The sequence below is a fragment of the Centruroides vittatus genome, unplaced genomic scaffold, assembly GCF_030686945.1.
Source record: "Centruroides vittatus isolate TY-2023 unplaced genomic scaffold, ASM3068694v2 contig_452, whole genome shotgun sequence".
NCBI lineage: Eukaryota > Metazoa > Arthropoda > Arachnida > Scorpiones > Buthidae > Centruroides > Centruroides vittatus.
The window spans coordinates 1,484,806-1,505,222 of record NW_027122248.1 but is presented as its reverse complement, the minus strand read 5'-3'; the positions used below and the strand labels follow the sequence as shown (position 1 = coordinate 1,505,222).

General features: G+C 29.0%; 1 protein-coding gene across 1 annotated transcript in view; it reads left to right on the top strand.

Moving 5' to 3' along the window:
* The window catches only part of LOC136977197 (sorting and assembly machinery component 50 homolog A), a 52,500-nt gene that overhangs the window by 6,179 nt on the left and 25,904 nt on the right, over positions 1-20,417 (top strand). The window contains exons 3-11 of the mRNA XM_067272658.1: positions 79-180; positions 2,625-2,712; positions 6,755-6,861; positions 9,355-9,488; positions 14,996-15,083; positions 15,721-15,852; positions 15,946-16,017; positions 16,108-16,191; positions 16,320-16,458. Coding sequence (XP_067128759.1) covers positions 79-180; positions 2,625-2,712; positions 6,755-6,861; positions 9,355-9,488; positions 14,996-15,083; positions 15,721-15,852; positions 15,946-16,017; positions 16,108-16,191; positions 16,320-16,458 — 946 coding nt within the window. The remainder of the gene's footprint in view (positions 1-78; positions 181-2,624; positions 2,713-6,754; positions 6,862-9,354; positions 9,489-14,995; positions 15,084-15,720; positions 15,853-15,945; positions 16,018-16,107; positions 16,192-16,319; positions 16,459-20,417) is intronic.

Below are 20,417 nucleotides of genomic sequence, written 5' to 3'. Positions count from 1 at the left end.
TCTGTGCAAAAGCCATGATAAGTAATAATATTACATTAAAATATACATAAAACTAATATAAATCTTTGTGTTTTACAGGCAAGAGTAGATAAAATCAATATAGATGGGGTAGCTAGAACAAAACAGGATGTATTGGCCAAATCTATGAAGGATTTGTTTGGATCTCAAAATTTTCAAGAGGTAAATATTTTACATTTTCAAAAATTTGTGTTTATTATTATTGTTATTATTATGCTTAAACAACAGAGATTTATTTTGTAACTACAGAATTAGAGTACAGATCTCTTTATTGCATAGATCTTAGAATAAATTACTTTACAATAAATGTCACATTATAAAGTAAACTTAGTCTGAGATTTTTATAGTAAATGTATGCTAAATCCCAATATCAGAAATATTTGGCATTTAGCATATGTGTATTTGTTATAAATGATAAAATGAACAAGAACATGATTTTGCATATTATTAATATATTTTAAAATAATATTAATTTGCAAAACGTACAAAAATATGTTCTTGATTATATGAAAAATATGAGATGCGAATTTTAAATTATCAAACATTATTTATTAAATTATAAAAATTATTCAGTTTGTTAATGGATATTTTAATTATTAAATTCATTTCTTTCTAACAAACCTCAAATTGAAAAACATTATCTATCCTTTGAGAGATGTAGATTTAGAATTTTATAACCAAAACAAGGTACATAATCGACAGTTGTAATATTCTTTAGTCGAGCATGTTTTTTAATGGTTTCCTATCATCTGCTTACAACAAAAAGTTTTTTAAGTTAATAACTATATTATACTAATTGAAAAATTTGTCCTTGATACATATTTAGTCATGCAAACTCTTTGAATGTTTATTTAGGAAGTTGCTTTTACAGTTAAATATTTGCAATCTGTGACAAACAATATTTGCTTTCATAGTTAAAATAGCTTTAAAATAGTAAACCAAGGCAGGAACTCCTGAAAAATACTTGTAGTTAGAAGACATACAAATAAGTTGAAGTCTTTATAATTCTTTTTATTAGAGTTATATGTTTAGATGCCCATACATATTATTGAAGTGAAAATAACAAGCTTCCGACTGATTGCCATACTACATATGGGTAATTTGTTTTCATTTAGTTATTATATAATTATTTTTTTTTGAATGAGGGTAGTACATAGTATCTAGAATCACTGCTGTAATTCATATATAATGCTGTAGATGTTCTTAATCATGAATTTTCATTGCTTATTCTGAAACAGGATGTGCTCAGTGTCTATCTATGCACCTAGTTGTGACAAAAAAAAAGAAAAGAATTTTCATGCTCACTCTCAACTTTTTGTAGTTTTCCTCCATTGTTTGTTTTCATTTGCTTGAACTGCTTTCTGCATCTTCTACTTTAATCATAAATTAATGGTTTTAAAGATGAAAATGAAGCTTTTAATTGCTTACAGACATCAGAAGTGTGAATTTTTAAGGGTAAAATGAATTAATTAAAAATGGTTTGTTTTATTTTATAGTTAAATTTTATAATGTGAAATTATACATTAAAAATTTAATTTAAAGGGTATATGATATATTATGTCTGTAAGAAATATGTAAAATTATATACCAAATTAAAGAGAAGTAAACAAGCATTAAAAACAAGATAAATTATTTAATAATATATTGTTTTCATATAGCATCTTTAAGAAAAATGCATAAACAAAATGCAAAATACCTGGAGATGATAGAACAGTAAACAGCTACAGAGTCAAAAGTGTTAACAGAAAGTTGACTCTACTGTATTATTTTAGATTCTTTCAAGAAAGGACAAAATGTGAAGACTTTAATCTATTTGTGTGACTTTTAATTATCAATAAATTTAGGAATTTCCCATTCTGATTTTCCATTAGACACATAACATTCTAAATTCAACTGCCTTCAGAAGAATGTTTTAAACAGCATGTTTAGACAAGAAAGTCTTAAAAGAAAGGTTAACTCCACTCTGTGGTTTGTATTCCTGTGATGTGAGAATGGATTTAGTGTGAAAAATTCAAATTATATATGCTTGTCTTTTAACTATCGATTAAAATATTATAAATTAGAGAATATTAATGTTAACTGATATATCTTTTTCATTTAATATCAGTAGAAAAACATTATTTTAGAAGTAAAGCACATTAATAACATCATTGAAGTGAACTGCAAAACATATCTTAGCTCGTACGAAACTTTCCACACAAAGTTATTTACACAACATTTCAGTTATGCTCATTTATTTCATTTTAAGTCTGCAGCCCTATTAATAACATAACTGTCTATTAAATTATTTTTTTAATACTAAACAATTGTTTAAATAAATTTAAAACTTTCATATTGTGTTATATAATCTGAGACATTTCTGTTGTTTTTGATATCATATTTATATAAAAAATATAATTTTGTTACATAATTTCACTAATGTTGTAATACAAAAAATTTACAAGATAAAATGGAACATGAGTAAACAATGCAAAATGAAAAAAATCATTACTAACCTATAGTATTAAATTGAGATTTTAATCAAAACGCATGTATAAATAATATATTGATTAAGAAAAGAACATATGAAGTATACATATGAATAAAATTAAAAATTTTTTTTCCAGGTTATATTAAATATCTATTCTGTAGCTGATAAATTACAAAAATTAAATGCATTTAAGAGAGTTGATGTTTTCATAGATACTAGTTCAGGTAAATAATTGATTTGAATAATTTTATTTTTAAAGAATGAAGAAATATTATCTTATTAAATTGTATTCATAAAAATATTTTATCCATTGAGATTTTAATGTCAGTTAATGTCTTGCATTCTGTCAGATCTTACAAGTCTTCTTTTTCTTATCATTTTAATGAAAAAACAGAAATTACTTTTTACATAATCTTAAAACATTGTTTTAAATTGTTTTTTTTTTACTAAGTTATATTCTGACTAACTATAAAAGTTTATGATTATAAAATCACTAAAGTTGAATTAATTAATAAAGGTAGTCTTTCAGTAATTATAATTAATTAAATAATTAATCAAAAATGTATGTAACTAAGAAAAATGATTAAAAATGTTCTTGATTTTAATAAATACACTCAAACCTGTTTTTGTGCGGTCTATTTTTGTGCGATTTTTTATTTGTGTGATTTGTTTTGTGTGATTTTTTGTGTGCGGTATATGAATTTCAATCAAATTGGTTTACTGCACAAAAATAATTGCACAAAACACATTGCACGTGTAAAAAATCGCAAAAAAAAGACCGCACAAAAACAGGTTTGAGTGTATGTTGTTAGGATTACAAAGGTGATTTTTGTTTCTGTAAAAAATTAAAAATTCAGTAAAAGCTACATTTTCATAGTTTGGTTTTATATTAAAGAGTTTAGTCATTACTGATTTACTAAAAATATCAAACTCTGTTTCTGTCATTTCTGTATGACTGAAAATTTTATATATTAATTGTTTTTTTTAACATTCCTCTAATAGTAGTCTTTTCTCAGCAGTTAATATTTAGGAATCAAACATTTTAATTTATTTATAATAGAATATAATTTAATTTATTTATAATAGAATAATTTATATATGAATTAAATAATTACAGTAATGCAGTAGTTTTCAAAACTTTCTGTACCCTCACCCCTCTTTTTCAGAAAAAAATTGTTGCACCCCATCAATTTTAGTAACCATCCTTAATTTCATAAATACCGTCCTCATAATTGTTGGAATGAAGTGACGACTAATACTTGACTTCATGCATTCCTTGTCAACATTATAACTCTAGAATGGGTTGTCCGATCTTGATAAAATTTTCTAGGACGACTCATCATCACTCATGGATGAACTGATTAAAATTTCAATTCTCAATTCTCATTTTCTCTGATTTTTGTAGAACTGGCGATAGGGGTCAAAACGAAGCTTGCATTTTTCTTCAGTATGGATCATCCTTTTTGAGAGTTAAAATTTTAATCAGTTCATCCTTGAGTGATGATGAGTCATCCTAGAAAATTTCATTAAGATCAGACAACTCATTCTAGAGTTATAATGTTGACAAGGAATGCATGAAGTTGAGTGTTAGTCACTTCCTGCATGCACGTGTAGAAGCATCATCTAGTGGTCAGAAAATATGACAAACATTAAAATGGTAATTCTGAAAGGTAAATGTTATTGCTAACTAGATACACAACAACAAATATAAAGAATCTTTATAGAATAATAAGTTTAAAAAAGTTTTCTTTTTAAAACGTGGAGCAGCAGCGATCAATATTGATGGCTTTACAATCCATTCTCTTCTTCGTCTTCCTATCGTTAGTACAAAATTTTGATCTCTAAATAGAGAAGCTGCACAGAGATTTCTGATTGAGATGAAGTCACTCAAATTCATCATCATCAACGAAATGTCAATGATTGGTGCAAGAATGCTTTACATGATCGAGAGAAGATTGAAGGAGATAAACCCCAAGAAAGATGAGCCATTTGGTGGATTCTTTATATATTTGATTGGTGATTTTTGTCAGCTTCCTCCTGTTAAAGATACTTTTTTCTACTTGAGTGTTTTTTTACAATGTAATGTCCCAACAAGGTAGGGACGTTGTTCGGACATTACATTACATTCGCATTTGATTCTTTTGAGAAGTTCATTGAACTTAGTAATTCTCATAGACAAAATAGCGCAGATAGTTCTTTTGCAGATGTCTTACATCTAGCTTCGGGTGATTTCTCTGATACAAATCTGAACGTTCTGATGACAAGAAATTGAGCCTATTTATACAGAGATGAACTCGATCAGTTCCAAACGGCAGTAGAGCTATATCCAACAAATGAGCGAGTTAAACAAAGCAATGAAGACTACTTGCAGTCAACTGGATTCCCTCTTGCTTATATAGCATCTGAAAACACTTCAGATATTGCCCTGCCTTCGTCCAAAGATGACTCAGCTCTTGGTCTCTCCAAGCATTTGAATCTCTCAGTTAATGCCAGAATCATGCTGAGAGTCAACTTATGGGTGCAAGGAGGTCTCATCAATGGTTCACTAGGAACTATATGCTACATTATATATGTTCCTAATGCTCACCCTCCAGCTCTTCTGTTTATTTTAGTGGAATTCATCTATGGTAATTTGTTTCCAATAATTCCCCTAACACGCTCTTCGAAGCATGATGGCAGTATACTGTGATCTCGTAGACAGTTTCCCCTTACCTTAGCATACTCGATGACTATACATAAATCACAGGGATTAACTCTTCCAAAAATCAAAACAGATATAGGAAAAAAAGAGACAGCTATCGGTCTTACCTATGTTACATTGAGTCGAATGAAAAAAAATAACCGACTCAATATTTTTAAAGAGTTACAATAAAGATTGCTACGAGTCAATCTGTAAGTCCAAGGCCAATAGTGATAGACAGAATTTTGTGAGACGTTGGCATAGCAATTAATTAATGGCTTATTCTGAGCTTATATTTGTACCTTTAAATGATCCAATATAAATCAAATAAATTGTTGAGAACGAATGATTCTTTGTCTCTTTTTTCCCTCATAATCTAGAAAATAAAGGTGCGAGCAGCTTTGTTCTGACTACATGCTGATACAGCGCTACTTAACTAGTTTATTTAATGGCCTACAAAACAATATATCTTATTAAATAAAGTACAGGTATACCTCATCTTACATCGGTAATTGGTTCCAGGAGAGGCGACGTAAGCCGAAAAACGACGTAAGTCGAATTTACTTGTGTAGTAACAACGTAAGTCGTAGTTTCGACTTACGTCGTAACTAAATGCCAATAATGGAGGAAACGCCAATAATGAGCACTTAAAGACCGCTAAATAAGATGACAACACAGGAACACAGATGTTTTCGTGTTTTGTTCTTTAGGATTTATGATGATTATATTAACATTTACTGTAAATGTACATATTTTAATATGATTTTATGTGCTTTTAACACTTTTCTAGTGATATTACGACTTCAATGTTTGTGGCGGACGGATTTAAAGTCGAATAAACTGATTTAAACTTGATTTTTATTTTTCCATATACTTTTTTGACAAACGACGTATAATCGGGAACGACGTAACTCGAGAGCGACGTAACTCGAGGTATACCTGTATGTTGTTTGCTGGGACTCAACTTTTGAGAAGATATTTCGACAAGAGTGCAGATAGGTTTTTCCATTCACCTCCGAATGACCCTACCTGAGTCATCTGGAGGAGGATTGTGAATTAGGCATAACCATTTTGCTGATTCATTTTTTCAACATTGATTTGACCTTGTTTTTTGTTTGCCCATATTAAAAAATGATCATTTGGTAAAAATTTGTGCACTCCCATTGCAATAGTCTTGCACTCCACTGATTGGAAAACACTGCAGTAATGTAATCATAATAAATTATCTTTAATATTTAAATCAATAAAATATTATCAGAAGTTTAGCAAGCCTTTTATTATAATATTAATAATGACAAAATTGCTTCTCTCAGTTTTTAATTATGTAATGAATTTTACTATTGTAGTTTAGTATTAAAAAAACGCTTTAGGTAGGAAAATATTTTTTCTGAAATAATTTAGGCAATCATAAATTTAAAATCTAGAAAGATGGGAGAATATTATTCACTACAAAAAGGAAATAATTTACTGAAGAAGAAAAAGTAATAGTTAATTAAATTTAAGAAAACGTTTTTGAATTTAGTTTAAAAGTTATTTACTATAAATAAATAAATACAGTAAATGAAGTATTAGCAATTTCTTTTCAGGTGCCGATGCTACACCCAAAGGACTTGAGGTTACGTTTTATGTGCAAGAAGTTCGAAGAATTACAGGAGGAATTAATACTTTAGTTGGAAATAATGAAGGAAGCTTGGTTTGTATTTTAATCAATTTTATTAGACACTTTATAAGTAATGTGCATTTTCTTACAAAAACAAAATGAAATATACTAGAATATATTGATAAAAAATATGCTTTTGTTATTCTCTTCAAATATCTTATTAATTTTATTAATAGTTATATAATTTCCAGATTTGTCATTTTATTGGAAGCATTTATATTCCAAATAAACATGATGTTATAAAAGCTCTATATTTATAAAAACAACAGATTTGTGAGAATAACTTAATGCAGTATAGAAGAAAAGTTAATGATAAAACATGGTTTTAACAGAGAATTTCAAAATAGGATCAAAAGATTGTGATGATAAATTATGAAAAGTTTTTAATGGACATTTATAACTACAGATACTCGTAACTTATAATTTATGCAGACTGGCTACATATACTCGATTGTTTCCGTTACTAGTTTTTGTGGATTTTTTAGCCTAAACTTTTCGGCTTTCTTACATCACACAAGGAACTCATATTGATATAGACTTTATTATTAAATGTGGATGTGGATATACATAAATTTAAAATTGTTTCTCATAATTTTAAAATAAATTATTGATTATCTAATTAAAATAGATGATGACAAGTAACTTTTTTATTACAAATAAAAAATATTTCAATATATTTTATGCATTTATTAAGAAATTACTAAAATATTAAAAAATGAATGTATAATTTATATAAAAATAATAATATCTAGAGCTAATTATTAGAAAAATTAGTAGACCATATTATATGTATATAATTTCAAATAAAGAATTTATAGAATGTAAATTATAAAATTTTAAACATATCCAAAGTTAACAGTTAATCTGTGTAATAGTAAGTTGAAGATAGCTATATGTAATATGAAACATTTTGATAAATATCTATACTAATAATAATACTGTCATTATACTATTTTTCCTTCTTGTACTTACTATCAAATAGCAAAGAAAACATTTATTCTTGAAAATGTTCTCAATGATATTTATAAAATATATTACACCCAATTCTGTTTGTACACAGTCTATTTTTTAAAAGGTTTTGATTTAACTTGGCTTAGAAAAAATTCAGTTCTCTTGTTACATAGTTTCTTCTGATCAACACAGGCCTGCCAAAGGATTTCTGAAGGCCCTTGAAAAATGTAGAGGATGTAAAAGAAAGTAAAGACGTAGCAAGTGCATAAATTGATTTCATTATAAATAAAAATCTTAAGTAATAAGTGTAATTAATTGATGTTAATTGAAATTGCCCCTTTTTATAATATGGTTCATTTGCAAAACAGTTTAATCATTAATTACACCTTGGAATGTGAACTTCTAAAACATATGTGTAGCCCAAAGAAATAAACTTATTTTAATTTTGGCCTTTACCTGCTACCAAGTTGTGCAGGTCTGTCATATTTCAATAAATTTGCTTGTTTTAAAATTCTAAAAAAAATATATTCATACTTCCTTTTTTTAGAAAATTGCTCTTTTTATAGACATTCCTAGAACATTCCTTTTTATAAACATTCCTGTCACTTTACATATTCAAAGAAGTCTTTCATTCTGAGTTTATTCTATGATCGAAGCAGTTGCAAAAACTTTAATTCAAATTTGAAAATACGTTTTTATGATTGCATTTCTTTCAATATGGAATAGTTTTAGTATACCACTTGGTGTTTAATTCAAAAAATCAAATAAAAAATAAAATAAATTTATCAAATTTTGCTGATAAGTAAGTTACAGTTGTCCTCGATTTACTAACTAAAATTGAAAAATTTTTAAAATTAAGTATACTCAAACATTTACCAGGAAAATTAGTATTTAATTATCTAATGTTTTTGACTATCTAAGCAGCCATTTTGGGTACACTGTGTAAGACAAAGCTTAGAAAGAAATGCATAGACTTGAACACATCCTATTAAATTAATTGATTTGTCATATTATTTTATACTGGTTTTGGAGGCCTGGAATCAATCTTTCATTTTTTCATAGGAACAGAATTAGTTTTTACATGGATTTTAGGGAACATATCTATTGTGTAAAAACAGAATTGAGAGTATAATGTTTCTGAGAACAATAGCTGCAGAGATTGTTGGCAGGATTTTTTAAAATCACAACTATAAGCTAGACACCAACCAAATGCCGAAATTCTATCAGGCTAGATATGGCTTTTTTCCAGCGGTTCTAAATTATTTAAAATTAATTAATTAAAATTATAATTTTTTTTTTTTTTTTGTCGATTTTTATATCGATTTTTTGTCGATTAAAATTATAATTATTAAAGTTAATAAGAGATGGTGCCTAATGCCTCCCTCTAGTGCCAAATTGGTTACGTAATTTATTTAGTAATTAGCCATATCTAGCCCGATAGAATTTCGGCATTTGGTTGGTGTCTAGCTTATAATATATCGGGTCTAGCAATGTTGTTTATCACAACTATATTTAAGTTAGTTTTAAGTTTGAAAATAATCTTATATAATAATGAAGTTTCTTGAACTAATTCAGGTAGCTGGAGTTCAGTTGCCTAATATGTTTGGTAGAGGAGAGTGCTTACAGTCAGAATATCATTATGGTACAAAACGATCATCTGGCTTTAATGTCACATTTACGAAACCTTTCATTTCTAGAGGAAATCCTAGGTAATCTATTATTATTATTATGTTGGGTTAAGTGAAATATACTCGGTTAACACTGGTGGCTGTGTACTATGCCGGACCAAAGTCAAGGCATAGTAACCAAAACAGAAATTAAAGAAGTGTATCAGTGTGTGTGTCTGTGTTCAGGAATTTCCTCACATTATGACATGTATTCAATATAATGGCCTTCTGTAGTGTGATGTATGTTTCCAGGCTTTTGTATAGTATGTGTGGTATGACACCTGTAGAGGAGAGAACAACAGGTACAATAAGCACCCTATCCATCCTCCACAGATGCCTTATTTCTTGGGCAAGTTCTATGTACTTGCTGACTTTTTCAGTGAATGTGTTTTGTACATTGTGTGTTTGGAATGGATATGTCTATAATGTATGTGATTTTATTGTGTTTGTCAATGAGTGTGATGTCTGGTTGTTGTGGTAAATTTTTTTATCTGTGATTATGGCTCTGTTGTGCATGTTGTTTTCCAATACTGTCTGTGGAGTGTATTTGTAGCATGGTTCATGAATGTCTACTAATTTGTGTTTCTTTGCAAGCTCTTGATGTATTATATTTGTTACTTGATTATGTCTATGTTCATGTAAATAATCTGTCTGACCAAGAGCTTGCAACCAGAGATGATGTGTTGTATAATTTCTGGCGTGATGTGACATTTTCTGCATTTGTCATTTGTGAGTGTTGCATCTTTGAGTATGTGTTTTCTGTAGTTTTTAGTATAAATAAATAACAACTAACCCGTTACAAAGCTATACAACCACCAAAGCCGAATTATCAGGCTAGAGTCGGCTATAATAAATAAATAATTAATAAGACAATTTGGTACTAGAGCTTGGCGTTAGGCACCATCTCTTACTAAATTTAATAATTATAATTTAATTAAATTAAATAATTTTAATAATTTGGAACTGGAGGAAAAGAAATCGGCTCAAAGCGGGACTCAAACTCGCAACTTCTGCTATCCGTGCAGACACGTTACCAGTTACGCTACCCGGACCTTCGGTCCGACCTCCTCCTCCAGTATATATAAGCTAACACGATGACCATCGACGGCCATTACAATGCCGGCTGGGGAAACATCAAGTGCCCACGTCCTCCCAAGGCACACAACTGGCCATCGCAACCCCGGCAAGGCGTATAAATATAAATAAATAACAACTAACTTGTTACAAAGCTATACAACCACCAAAGCCGAATTATCGGGCTAGAGTCAGCTATAATAAATAAATAATTAATAAGACAATTTGGTACTAGAGCTTGGCGTTAGGCGCCATCTCTTACTAAATTTAATAATTATAATTAAATTAAATTAAATTAAATAAATAATAACGTGTCTGCACGGATAGCAGAAGTTGCGGGTTTGAGTCCCGCTTCGGGTCGATTTCTTTTCCTCCAGTTCCAAATTATTAAAATTATTTAATTTAATTAAATTATCATTATTAAATTTAGTAAGAGATGGCGCCTAACGCCAAGCTCTAGTACCAAATTGTCTTATTAATTATTTATTTATTATAGCCGACTCTAGTCTGATAATTCGGCTTTGGTGGTTGTGTAGTTTTTAGTATTTATGACCTGATCCTGTTTGGCAAACATGAATTCGTCCATCTCCCAAAGAGGCATCCCCAAGCTAACTAGCTGTTTGATGCAGTTTTGTCAACAAAATCCTGGGACAGGTTGTAAGGATGCCTGCCATGGAGGGCTTTTTGAGCCCAAGATTGCTTAACGGTGTCTATGCTTTTTATGTCGTGTCCATATGTTGTGAGTGTAAATTTAATGGTGTATTATTCAAGTATGCTAGAGTTACTGCTTTATGTAACTGTGATGTTTCTTGCTTATTGTAGAAAAACTGTCGCAATGTCTGTATTTGTTTGTAGTGAAGGTTAACTATATCAATCAGGCCACGTCCGCCATCTTTACGTGGAAGGGTTAATCTTTCTGTGGCAGATTTAGGATGATGTTGTTTATGCTTAGTAAGTGTTGTTCTTGTTTTCCTTTGGAGTTGCTCAAGATCTGTGTGAGTTCAATGTATAACTCCAAAAGAATATGTGAGTACTGGGATGACATATGTGTTTATTGCTTTAACTGTGTGTTTTGCATTTAACTCTGTTCTGAGAATAGCATTTAACCTACTTTGGTGTTCTTTAATTAATCTTTGCTTCATTTGTGCATGTTCTGTTAGTTTGGCCTGTTGGAATCCTAAATACTTGTAGAACTCATCCTCTTCCATGGATTCAATAATGTCCCCATTTCCAAGCGCAAAATCTTCTTTCTTCAGGACTCCTTTTTCTATGTGAAGTGTTTTGCATTTGTCTAGGCCAAACTCCATTTGTATATTTTTGGTGTATGAATGTGTGATTTGTAGGAGTTGATGAAGTTGTTTGTGTGGATTCATAAAGTTTTATGTCATCCATGTACAGTACATGAGATGTGACAGTGTAAACTGTGTTGTTTTCTCATGTCTGATATTGTAACCATAATGCATGTAGTTTAACATGTGTGTGTTGTGATGTTCATGTTTTGTGTGTGTTTTTACTTTCTTGAAAATGTTTTTGAGCTGTTTCTTTAATTTGGGTGTTACGTTGTTTTTAGTGTATTGTGTCAGCATGCCTGATTGCTGACTAATGTCATTTATTTGTGTTTCTGTTCTTCTCTGCCAGGCATGCTTGTGATAGAATTGTGTTTTCTGTGTATCTGTCTGTGATTGTACTTTCAGTCCATGGTGTGTCACTGTGACTGCCCCAGCATAAACTAACGTATGAATGTCTGAGAATGTAGAAATTGAATGAATGTAGTGTGGTAGTAAGTGAGCGTTTTTTCTACTTCCTTTGATGTGTTGATTTTTGGTATTCGTGGGATCTGTGCCTGTATATTTAGTGAGTGTTTCCTGAAATATTATTTTTATTAAAGTACTGTATTTTCTATGATTATGTAGTTTGCTACAAAAGTATAATCATAATTTAAATTTATTATTTCCCTAAAATTTACAAATAAATACAAATTACTTTAATTATATTTCTCTTTATTAAATTATTATGTAGTTAAAAGTATAATATGTTAGAAGAAAGTACAAAAAATCCTTTGTTTGTCTACATTAAATTTCTTAAAAAATTATTGGCAATAAAAATTATTAATGAACTTTCATTCATTGTTAATTTATACCTATATTATAATTGCATTTCTACATTAAATTAACTTATTCTAGTTTCTGTTTCATTTCTTTTACAGTTTTAGTGTCAAGTATATAATAGGGTTTTTTTTTACAGACTTATATCATACAGTAACTTAGTAGACAATATGGATGAATTTAGACTTTATTGATATTAGTTACAAGAAAATGGATTTTGGGTGTCATACTCCTTATCAGTTCTTATCACTTTTTAAGAATACAGGTGCTAAAAGTGTAAGAACTGATAAAAGGTATGACACTCGAAATGCATTTTCTTGTAACTAACATCAATAAAGTCTAAATTCATCCATATTGTCTCCTGTTCCTGTATGATAAGTCTTATAAAAAAGCAATATTATATGCTTGAAACTGAAAATAATAGCAAAATCACTGCCTTTTCAAAAGGTAATACAGATATTCTATTTAAGATTGTAACCTAATAAACTTAGAATACCTATTATTATCCTGTTTTTTTCTTTTTAAATAAAATTTTATTCTTTATTGAGGAAGAAATAATGCTAACTATCATATTATTTCAATGCAGAAGTTTTATCAGAATTCTGATACAATAAGTTTTTGATTGTTGTTATAATGATGTTTTTAATAAAACATATTGAAATTAACAAATAAAGGTTCTAATAAATCAAGCAAACATGTAATACCAAAATCTAATATTTCCATTAATAACATTATCTTAATCTCTAAGCATTTGGATGCATTATCTATTAACTCTGAAGTCAATTCCTTTTCTTTTTAATTTTTTAATAGTTATTTTAACAGTATTCTTCAGAATATAAATTTAAAATTTAAAATTGTATTACTTAATATTTCACAAATTTTAGAATCATGTGAAGTTGCAATGTTTATAGCTAAAGTGACTACAGGTAAAATATTTATAATTTGCCACACTTCTAAACCTCTATAGCTTCATAATAGACATTAAAATATGGAAAAAACATAAACTTCTTGTAAAACATTGCATAGCCTACATAAATCCCTTCAAAAACATTGTATAGCTTATGTAAATCCTTCCAAAAACATTTTAGGAATTCATGAAAACAGTGAAGTCAGTTTTCATTAAATCATCTGTTTAAGATGACACTTGTGGGAGAGATAAAGAAAAAGTTTTCAAAGTTTACATAAAGGTTTACAAGCAAATATAAATCATAAATAAATCTATCTAAATTTAATAGATACAGAGATATCAAATTTTTCAATTAGTAATGGATGTGAATTTTAAAAAATAAATTCAAACTTTGAATAAAATGAAATTACAGTCGACTCTGCATAAGTCGACACCCCAAGGGGAAGTGGAAATGTGTCGAGTTATCCGATGTGATGATTAAAGCGAAGTTGTTAAAAAAAAACCACAAAACTACAATTAGGAAAATACAGTAGTGCGTTATACAGTAGTATAGGCTTACAATACATTGTGTCCTCCATTTACAATTACTCTGTAGACAAAAAAACTGAAAAATTCGTTTAGTGTTGTTTGTTTTGAGCACTTAACTGTCTCGACTTTCTTTTTCAACGATCATGAACTCTTTGAAAACATTATCTTCGCTATTGTCAATTGTTGGCAAGTAACATCTAAGGATTCTTAATGCCTCTAGCTTGAGAAAATGCAAAATTGGATTCTGGTGTGACGTTGATGTAGATTGTATATTTTCTTCTTGTTTATCTGTTATTATTTTATACATAAAATGTTAAGGCATTTTTATTAATATGTATATATATATATATATATTAATTATATATTAATAAATAAATTGACTTCCCTCCTGAAAAAAATGAGTTTGCACTACACTTGCAGAGTGAATTCATTTTTTCAGGAGGGGTGACGACTTATCAGAGTGTGGGACAGCAAAAGTATGTCGACTTATCCAGTGATGTCGAGTAAACTGGAGTTTTTTAACATTAATGCCTATGTAAGTCGGCTGGGTCCACAGAAACTGACTACTTAACCGATGGTGTCGAGTTATCCGGGTGTTGACTTATGCGGACTCGACTGTAATTAAATTCTTTTCACCTCTTTGTCTTTACTTTTTACATTTCTATGTGTACAGGTGAAAATGAAGGTATTTTGTTTTGACTTTTGAATAAGATTTCCTCTCTTTGCTAATCACAAACTTCACCAGTATAATAAGCCCTATTAATAAACAATGTCCAAGTAGACAATATACACATAGAAATGAAATTAAAGTTTTAGTGAAAAATATTTTTAAAACTTTTAAAGAATAGTAATTTGTTAATGTGCTTTTAAATTTTTAATACAGTAAATGAATATTCCAAGAAGGTTTTTATATATTCAGTTAATATATAATTTAGGTTTACAGCTGCTCTGTTTAAGCAAGGAGAAGATTTTACGTGGAGTGGTTTTCGAGAAATTGATCACGGAACTTTATTAGAATTAAATGTACGTTCTTTCATGGTTAAATTATTAAAAGCATTTAAAATATTTTAATTTACAGTGTGGGACATGTTTACCTGATAGTTTTTAAAAAATCTTTATACCCATGTGTTTCATTATAAACAGATTTTATTACCATAAAAAGATAACCAATAGAATGGGGTTTAAGACAATGCCTTAGTTGTCCTGAAAATAATATTCATGATGTGGCCATCTTGATTTTCCAAACATTGTTCTATTCTGGTTGGAAGTAAATCCATCACCCAGAGGTGGATGTTCTGTGGAAGGTCATGAATCACATACCAAATCCTTCTGCCACTTCCTAACTCATAGCAATCCAGTGTTTCTTCAGAGGGCATGTCATATTAAAATGATGCTGAAAAGCTGAAAATGAGAGCTGTGTAGCTGTGATAGAGTTACATTTTATGAATTTTCTACAATAACAATATGCTCCTGTATAGGGCTACACACTATGGTCATTGAACTCCAAGAAATGTGAAGCTATAATATACTAACGCCACTAGTACTGCCTTGTGGAAAATTTGTAATAACAAAATAAAAACTGTCAAGTGTTTATGCCCCATACTGTATTTAAGAAACGCTCACAGAATTGTTTTAATATATGAATATATTCTTTATATAGTTGGAATCCTTCCCTAGAATTCAGCACACTTTTCGCTGGGAAGGTATATGGAGAGAGATAAAATCTCTTAGTACAGTTACCTCTTTTCCTGTGAGAGAAGAATCAGGTCATTCTCTAAAGTCTTCAGTTAAAGTAAAGTTAGATTTATTAAAAACAGATTTCAACATGAATGGTACTATGTTTAAATTGTTAATAATCTATAAATAAAACTGTTATTTATTTTAGCATACTGTAGCTTTGGATCTTAGAGACAATCCTGTTATACCAACTTATGGACAGTTATTCAAACTTCATCAAGTAAGTTAAGATTTTTAATACTCAGTTAAAATAGAAAATGAAAATAAAAAAATTTAAGATATTGATTTTATATTTTATTATTTCGAATAGGAATATGCTGGTCTAGGAGGTGATGTTGGATTTTTAAAACATGAGTTAGAAGTACAATTAAATCAGTCTCTCGGAATGGATATGGTAAGTTATAGTATAATGCAGTAAAATGTAAAAGTTTTAATTTCATTTACAATCAGAAAACTAACTTTACAACTTTAATTACTTGATTTTTATTAAATTATTTCATACAGCTATTTCAATTTCTTTAGGTGCTACAAGCATCTCTACTAGGTGGAATTTTAAATAAAATACAGAATAAAAATTATTCAATCTGTGATAAATTTTTTCTTGGTGGCCCATTGTCACTCCGAGGATTTACTGTTAGAGGTGTTGGACCACGAGCAAATGGTAATACACTTTTATAAAAATTCTGAATATAAAAAATGATAAGTTTATAGTAAAGTATTTTCTCCTTTTACACAATATGATAAATTTTTTTGATAACTAAAAATAAACATTTTCTCAAAAGAAAACAAATACATTTAAAATATTTATAATTAGAGATGATAACCAATACCAATATATCGGTTTATCAGAATGTTCCCAATATACTGGAATCTGTTCATTTTACAAACTGATGCTCTAGTCCTTTTAATGACTGTGACAGGCATTCAAACATAGCAATGGATCATACAGTCAGCTTGCATTAATATGAATCACTAGGGGAACAGTAGTTAGTTTGCTTTATTGAAAGTTTATATTAATGATTTTTGTTGTATAATTTAGAGAGTTAAGGGCTTAACAGATGATCGAAATCTCTAAAATATAATACAGTATTTTGAATTAATTTAATAAATAAAATTTATTATTTTGTCAATAAATTTGTTAAATAAAAACCTGTTAACAAATTCTAAATGATTTTCAAATCAAACATAATGAGGAAATAGTAAATATCATCTAAGTGTAGAATAGTATATCAGAGTGGTTAAACAAAACAAAGCTAAAAGAAATTCATAACTTTTTTCTGTTGAAAATTCCGGGATCAGATATATTTTAAAGAGGTGGGCGTCGTTAAACTTTAACCCCTATTTTCTAGATACAGTAGAATGGTACACTAAAATTGTTAGAATTGCTTTACAATTGGATATCAAACCCGTGTTTATTTACTACAGGTAGTAAATAAACACGGGTTTGACATCCGGGAAAAAATCTATTCGACTCAAAATAGAGCATTTATTACAGTACTAATTTTTATTGTTCACATCAAAAATTGTTAAAAGCAACCGTAACTGGAATTAGAGTTATTTCTTGTGGGTTGTGGAGGTTATTTACAGTTCGGTTTAATGAATTCTGGTAAAATTTTTGTTGCTTTATTGCTTAAAATTTATTGTTGTGACAATGGCATTTTGCCAGGGCAGCAGCAAAATTTACTTTAATTCAAGAATTAACTTTATCAGTATTCACTTTAAATGAAGTCTACTGTATCATGCTGCAAAATTAACTCATGGTAGATAGTGTTCTTTCCATATGTGATTTATCACCTATGACTACAGAACATATAGTTTGTTTTCGCATTTGGATAATACTAACTTGGTATGGGGCACTGCTTTGTACTGGATGCATTTTTAGCAATGAACAGGCAACATATGAGCAATGTTACAAGTCTGGCATTTCTTTCTATACTATTATAAGTTTATTCAGGTGTTTCAATTTTTTCCTAAAAAAAAAAAGGCTGGAGCTAGGACTAGCAAGCTAGACTAAAACCAATGAGTTTTCAGGTTTTAAGTTATTATCATACACCTATAGAGTATGGTTTGAAGCAAGCAGTTAGAAAATTATTGTATTGTATTGTCAGAATTTAGTATTGTATCATTTTGATAACGTATCTGATTTTTTTTAAATTACTAATTGGTAAGATGAATATTAAAAACTTTTTAAAAAATATTTACAAATTAGAAGAAATTAAAAATTTTTCTTCATATCTTGTTCTTGCCAACACCTCAAGAACACAATAGTCTTTACAGGCTTTATTTATGGGTGTTGTGTCCTTGAGGTGTTGACAAGAACAAGATATGAAGAAAAATTTTTACTTTCTTCTAATTTGTGAATATTTTTAATATTTATTACTGTTCTGGCCGTTACATTTATTAACTTTTCTTACTTTCAAATATTTTAATGATTTTCAAAAGAATTAATTGAACCAAATAATTTTGAGATCAGATGCAAATTTTTAAATTTTCTTAATTATTTATATATATTATGGACTAAGTGATTAATAATATTTTGTTCGTCATTATTCATAATGACAAACAAAATCAGGCACTGTAATAAATTTCAGGTTTTTTATCATACTTTATCATATTGACTGATTGGTCACTATGAATACTGCTATCACCTGCTCGGGCAAAGTGATGATAATATCTTGAGGAGTGACCATCGACATACACTAGCCAATCAGCACTTGCATCTGAGTTGCGTGTGCATATTGCATTTAGTATTAAATTTTAAATCCATGCGATCAGTAAATGTATTAATCTTGTGCAACATTTTAATTTTACTTTTGCCTCTTAAATTAGTGTTTTTTTCTTTGAAAAAGTAACAATCATGGAGATTCATTAAGTGATAAGAATAATTGCTTCAACAACCAATTAAATGGGTTAGTTAGGAGCAAAAGGTCAAAACAGTCAAATTTTTACAAAATTGGTATATTTGACAATGATATAAAAAGTGGGAGTTAAAAATCACAGTGACTTCGAAGTTACCAGAAGAATATCAGCATTTATGTAGCTATGACGTATCTATTGGAGAAATAGAAAAATTACCAGAAGAATATCAGCATTTATGTAGCTATGACCTATCGATTGGAGAAATAGAAAAATTAATTGTGCTTGTAAAAGAAGGTAACTTGATTAAATATTATGTTCACACTGAAGAAGTATTTCAGATATTGCATGATGCCCACATTGCTATTGGACATGGTGGTAGAAACTGTATGGAAAAAGAATTAAGTACGAAATATAAAAATATTACAAAAGATATGAGGTATGATCATAATTTACTTGAACCCAACAAAAGTCACAAAAGAAATTGAAAATTTTAATACAGTCAAACCTGTTTTTATGTGGTCTTTTTTTGTGTGATTTTTTATTTGTGCGATTTTTTTAATGCGATTTTTTTTGTGCGGTATAGTTGGCGACTAGTCTCATGCGATTTGTCATGTCTCACGTTGACTTATTATAGCTAAATAAACTTATTATAGTAATATTATTGCACGAATATGCGAAAAATGAAATAATTTATTTTTTAAGTCAAAAAGCACCACCTGGACAAAAATATGTAAAACGCGATAGATGAGACGATGCAGTCAAGTGCTGACATCTGTTGTCAATAAAATCTATTTCGTACGGTTTTGAGTTATTTTCTATGTGAGACTTTTTTTATGCAGTCCCTATTGACCGCATAAAAAAATATTTTTTTAATTGTGTTGCGAAAACTATTTTTTATAGCCACTCGTGAAGTTTCGTGCGATTTTTTTTACGCGTTTTTTTTAATGCGGTTCCTATCCACCGCATAAAAACAGGTTTGACTGTATTCTAAAATCCATGGACAAATTTGAGATGACATGCGGGCTTGCTTGAATAAAAAGACACTATTGAATAACGAAGCTTTCACGTAAAAATTGTGATATTTTATACAGAGGATTTCCAAAACTGTGTTAGAGCAAAACCAAAAGTTGTATGGGGGATATCCCCAATTTTGAAACCATGCTGTAGAAGTACAATGTTGTACGAGAGATACCTGTATTTAGATATTTTAACATCATGAATAGAATTAAATAAATTATTTATATATTTTAATAAATTGTAATTGTGATATAGTAATTCAATTACATACCAGATAACCAGATAATACATAGTTTGAAATTTAAATACAGAACTACGTTTGCATTTTTAAGTACTATGCATAAGGCATTTAAGTTTGAATTGGAATTTGATTTGTATATATTCCAACATTATAAAACAATTTATATGACCAAACGAATTGCTGATCTGCCTATGTTAAGGCTAATAACTTGATTTGTATGTAATTAGTTATTAGCCTTAATATAGCCCAATAGATAATGTGGTAGGTCGTTCGGCAATACGAATGTATCAGATAGTCATTTACTATGTATATATAATTTATATGACTCTAATTAATTACAAGACAAAACAACTGTGAAAACATGTTTAATAGTTTACAAATTTAACCATGAAAATTTGATTTTGAAAGTAATTTTTCAACAGAAAACTTCTACTAGAAAATTTTAATTTTTTGAGTCATGAGCAAACTATTATCTGCTAGATGATTCATTATTTTAATGCTGG